Here is a 4,962-nt window from a genome sequence, read left to right on the forward strand (position 1 = left end):
TATCTATCTATCTATCTATCTATCTATCTATCTATCTATCTATCTATCTATCTATTTCTCTCTCTCTCTCTTTCTCTCTTTCTTCTTTTTCATTTTCCTTGCTCTCTTTTAACACTCCCAAAAGTTAACAAAATGTAGTGAAAACGTAATGAAAATGGGAAGCAAAGTCAATTCGTTTTTTCCAAATCTGATTGCTGAATATAATATGGTATTATATATTAATTTTTTTAATCCTCAGGTTTAGACAAATAGTCATGTTGCCTTTTTTATCGTCTTACAAAGCAATACTAGTGGGCGTGGCATTGTTTTTGTCTTTGTCTTAGTAGAAACTAAAATAATGCATGTATCTTTTGCATGTTGTGAAACACTAGTCTGATCAAAAATCCAAAATGGCATTTTACACATATAATCTGTTGTCTTGTTTTTTTGGCCTGGGGGTGACCTTAATGGCATTTTTGCCCACTTCTCGAATTTCTATAATGTGGTTGTCACTACTGAGGAAAGGCGCTAAAACAGTAGAACTGTTGGCCTCGTTCTTTGCCTTTTTGTTGTCACTAGAAGTAGAAGGAAGCCACTTGGAGCCAGAACTCCCTGTATTTGTACTGGACAGCCAGGAGAAATTGTTGGGCGAGGCCGTAGTCGCGTCATCGGAAGATGTCGCGCTACATGACGTATCATCCGGTTCAGTGTCGTCAGAGCCTAGATACATGCTCGTGCTGCAGGCGAGCGCCACTGACGGGGTTAGAGAGTCCCCTTTGTCTATCGGAAACAAGACTGGCTCTATGAGTTTTGCTGGCGGATCAGGGAAATGAAGACCGTTGAGAAGTGCGTTGTCCACAAACTCGGAGGATGCGAGGCTGCCGCTGATGACACCACTGCCAGTGATAGGAGAAGGGAAATTGTCCGCTCTTACTTTTTCCGCTCCGTAACTTTCTTTGGATAAAGAGTCGGCGAGGCTCTCGAAGCATGTTTTGCTCGCTGCTGACAAGGGGAGATCACTGGCGCAGCTACCACAGCTGGAGCGGGTGCTTTCAGATTTTTTCTTGGGCATCGCCAGCTCTAGAAGCTTCCAAAATCTCGTTCTCAACTTGCTTGAAATAGGCTCCTCTCCCGGGAACTTGATGTACGTCACCGATTCGATGATGGCCCTTGTAAAAAGAAAGAGGGACGTGATGGAGTAATGAATATACAAGAAACATTAACACTATGTTTTGAAAATTAGAATCTGTTCTACGTTGTTCTTGTTTTACGTAGACGAAAAAATTAAAATACCTCTCCAATTTGCTGTATAAGACAAACGACTGAGAGAATGCTCTCAGAGGAAAAGTGAAGGGAGTGAAAGAAACAGAACTAGGCGGTAATGGGTGACAATGATTTAATTGAAGAGAGGATGAAAAGACAAGTAACTGAGTTGGAAAGGGGAAGAAGATAAAATTTAAAGAAACAATATTTGAGTAGCCCCCGTAGGAACGAGGGCAGTTATCATTTTCATGAACTACTTTTAAAGGTAGGGGACGTGGCCATTTGGCTGAAAACGGCGTTTTCGAAGAAAAAAAATTGACCTTGAGTAAAAGTATAAATCACAAATTTCAATGAACGTGTTTGTTACTGGCCTTAGTTAATCTAGCGTCTTAATTGGCTTTTACTTTGTTGTCAACATCAGCACATGGGGAAAAGTATTGTTAATAAAAGCACTATTGAATATAGAGAAAGTTGTTGTCAAATAATAATAATAGGTAGCATTTATATAGCGCAAATCCCCGCTCAACAGCAAGCTCCATGCGCTTCACAATCTATACTATTGCCCCAGCAGACCTGAGAGCATTCTGAAGCAAGCTCAACTTCCTGGGAAGCATACAGTGCAAGCAGCCATTTATAGGCGCTAAAACACTAACATACTGACAAGATCTTTATTGAATTAATAGAACAGAATTAACCCTATCCGTACGCCTGGGGTCATTTTGTACCCCAGGGGTTGTATTCTTCACATTTGAGAATACTTCTAGTGCACAGATCTCTTTGAAACGTTCAGTATTTCTCAAAAAATCATTTTGACAGACTGCAGTGCAAAGCGTACTGATCAGATTAACGAGCAAATTTCCTCTTTGGAAAGTGGGGACACAGAGTTTCCCACGTCGTATGGATACGATGGTAAAACACGACGTACAAATAGGGTTAAGATTTCAAATCAATGTTCACCGTAGGTTTTTGTCCATAGTGGGTATTCCCGATACGTCCTCCAGCACGACAGGGATGATCTTGTGTTTGAGCTTGAGCATCTCATGCTGTGCCATCTGGTACTCCATGCGGCACCACTCGGACTCCACGTAGCTAGGGGAGAGAACTAGGATCGTCCTTCTGCTGTTCTGAACGGCGTGGATGATGTTGTTGGCAATGGCTGTTCGAAAGAAAAGACACATACTTTTCTAAAGGAAATCTCCTTTTTACTGCTGTTCTTTTGTGTATAATAATATAATTAATGTATGGTTGTGAAAGTCCTTCTTTATGTGGTTGAACTGGTTTGTCTTGTTTGTGGGAAATATTTTCTTTTGCATGAATCACTCACTGATCATGTGATTGGTGTGAAGCGATCAGACCTGTTGTGCGATAGAGCGCTATATAAATGCAGTCTATTATTATTATTATTGTTTACAACAGTGTATTTTGTATTCAATATCATGTGTTTACTTGATTGAGACCTGACAAAATGTTCAGAATTTCTTCTTGATCAGCTAATAGGTTTTGTGTACTACACCTGTTACTTTCTCTTTTAATAAAGCAGCTGTTTGTTTAGAATTTAAATTCCAAGCAAGAAACCATCTTTTTATAGCGGTTTTGAACAACGCATAATGACCAGTATTTTGAAACTGTTTATCTCGAATGATAGAATTCATTTAATCTGGATACCAAGAGACCCATTAAAAATGCAAACTGTTTGGTTTGTTTGTTTTTAATTTTTATATTGGGTGGGGTTTTTTTACTCCCTCATTGGCACAATTTGAAATGTTCTGCCCACTCGGGAATCGAACGCGGGTCTCCTGCAACATGACAGCGAAGCCACCCCAGACGCTGGTATCTAAACTGTAAAACAATAACGATTCACAATCATAATATATTGTTGTATTTATCAGAGCCATGCAAAAAAACTCATCTCTCTCTCTCTCTCTCTCTCTCTCTCTCTCTCTCTCTCTGTCAGTGTCTCCCTGTCAGCCTCTCTCTTTTTCTCTCAGTCTCCCCCCTCTCTCTCCCTCCCTCTCTCTATCTATCTTCCTATCTATCTTCCTATCTATCTATCTATCTATCTATCTATCTATCTATCTATCTATCTATCTATCTATCAGTCTATCTATCTATCAGTCTCTCTCTCTCTCACACACCTCACACGCACACATACACACACACACACACACACACACACACACACGCACACACACGCAAACACACGCACTCTCCCGTCCCCAGTACTGATGTCTAACTGTTTTACGCAGCGTGGACCATCATCAACGATCGCAAGCACGTACTGTCCCCTGGTGAAAAGTCCCGGAAGTGCAGACAGAGGCGAAAGTCCAGCTCTTTCTCCAGACGTGGGTACAGATGATGTAGAACGAACCTCTCATCCCGCGGGCACGATTTGTAGGAGACAAAAGCGTCGTACTCTTTGTTATCTGAAATTTGAGGTAGAGAATTTTCACAAAAAAACGGAGGAGAGATCAAGACGATGGATGTTTGGTAGGAAATAAGGAGCAAACCACACCAGAGCACCTGCCAACCACCCACTCTGGAAAGTTATAAACATCATCATGTGGGTGGTTGACCGAAGTTATAAACATCATCATGTGGGTGGTTGACGGGTGCTCTGGTGTGGTCTGCTCCTTCTTTCCTATCAAACGGCACTTGCAACACAATAAGGTCATATCAGTGCCAAAGATTAGACGTGTTACAAACGAGTAACAAACACAAAAAGGAGGGGAGATAAAGACGATACAAGTTTGATAGGAAAGAAGAGGCAACCCACACCAGAGCACCCACAAACCACCCAAAGAGATTTTGTTTTATCAGCATCAGCACTACTGAACATTGAGGAAATTATTGTTAACACAGACACCACTGCATATTGAGAAAATTGCTGTCACCATAAGCACTACTGAATACGCAGAACATTATTGTCAACAACAATAAAAACACGACTGAGTGTAGAGAAACTTATATTATTATTGTAAACATCACTACTGAGCATAGAGAAAAAGCACTACTGAGCATAGGAAAAATATATAGTATAAGAATAAAGAGAAAAAATATTCTAAACATAGGCACAACTGAATACCATCAACTTTAAGAGACAAGGCCAGGGCACATCTGAAGAAAACGTCGTTGATGCATATCTTAACCCTATCCGTACGCCCTGGGGTCATTTTGTACCACCGGGGTTGTATTCTTCACATTTTAGAATTTTTCTAGATCTAGATCTAGTAGCCTACGTAGATCTCTTTGAAATTTTCAGTTTTTCTCAAAAAATCATTTCGACAAACTGCTGCTATGCAAAGCGTACGGATCGGATTAACGAGTAAATTTCGTCTTTGAAAGTGGTGACACTGAGTTCCCCATGTCGTATGGATACGATAGTAAAACAAGACGTACGGATAGGGTTAAACAACAGTAATATTTGGGCCCCACGGCGACAACATTCACTGAATTAATGCTGTGCACATTGTCGTGGCAGACAATAAACGAGAGGCGGTGCCACAGAATTATTCTGAGGACACTTGTGATATTAATATTACACGGCGAACCCAATTAAATAAGTGCCGCTGTTGTTGTTTCCTGCTACTGCTGGTGCTCCTTTTTCCTACTCCTCGTCCTCCTCCTCCTATCACAACAACTACTACTACTACTACTTCTACTACTACTGCTACTACTACTACTACTACTACTACTACTACTACTACTACTACTACTACTACT

The 4,962-nt window shown here is 40.7% G+C and overlaps 1 protein-coding gene across 1 annotated transcript; it reads right to left on the bottom strand.

Annotated features, from left to right (window-relative positions):
- Window positions 1-61: 61 nt before the first annotated feature.
- LOC106011102 lies at window positions 62-3,731 on the bottom strand. Its single transcript, XM_013079503.2, has 3 exons — window positions 3,522-3,731; window positions 2,200-2,398; window positions 62-1,148 (listed from the first exon to the last, which is right to left on the bottom strand). The coding sequence occupies exons 2-3, from the start codon at window positions 2,304-2,306 to the stop codon at window positions 398-400; spliced, it is 858 nt and encodes a 285-aa protein (XP_012934957.1). The 5' UTR covers window positions 2,307-2,398; window positions 3,522-3,731; the 3' UTR covers window positions 62-397.
- Between the last annotated feature and the right edge of the window lie 1,231 nt (window positions 3,732-4,962).

Source organism: Aplysia californica, unplaced genomic scaffold, assembly GCF_000002075.1.
Source record: "Aplysia californica isolate F4 #8 unplaced genomic scaffold, AplCal3.0 scaffold00003, whole genome shotgun sequence".
Lineage (NCBI taxonomy): Eukaryota > Metazoa > Mollusca > Gastropoda > Aplysiida > Aplysiidae > Aplysia > Aplysia californica.

Excerpts from the sequence above, each read along its gene's own strand:
- LOC106011102 (XM_013079503.2), bottom strand. The coding sequence starts at position 2,306 with ATGGAGTACCAGATGGCACAGCATGAGATGCTCAAGCTCAAACACAAG. Across the intron at positions 1,149-2,199 it reads ACTATGGACAAAAACCTACG|GGCCATCATCGAATCGGTGA; the intron begins GTGAACATTGAT and ends TCTTTTTACAAG.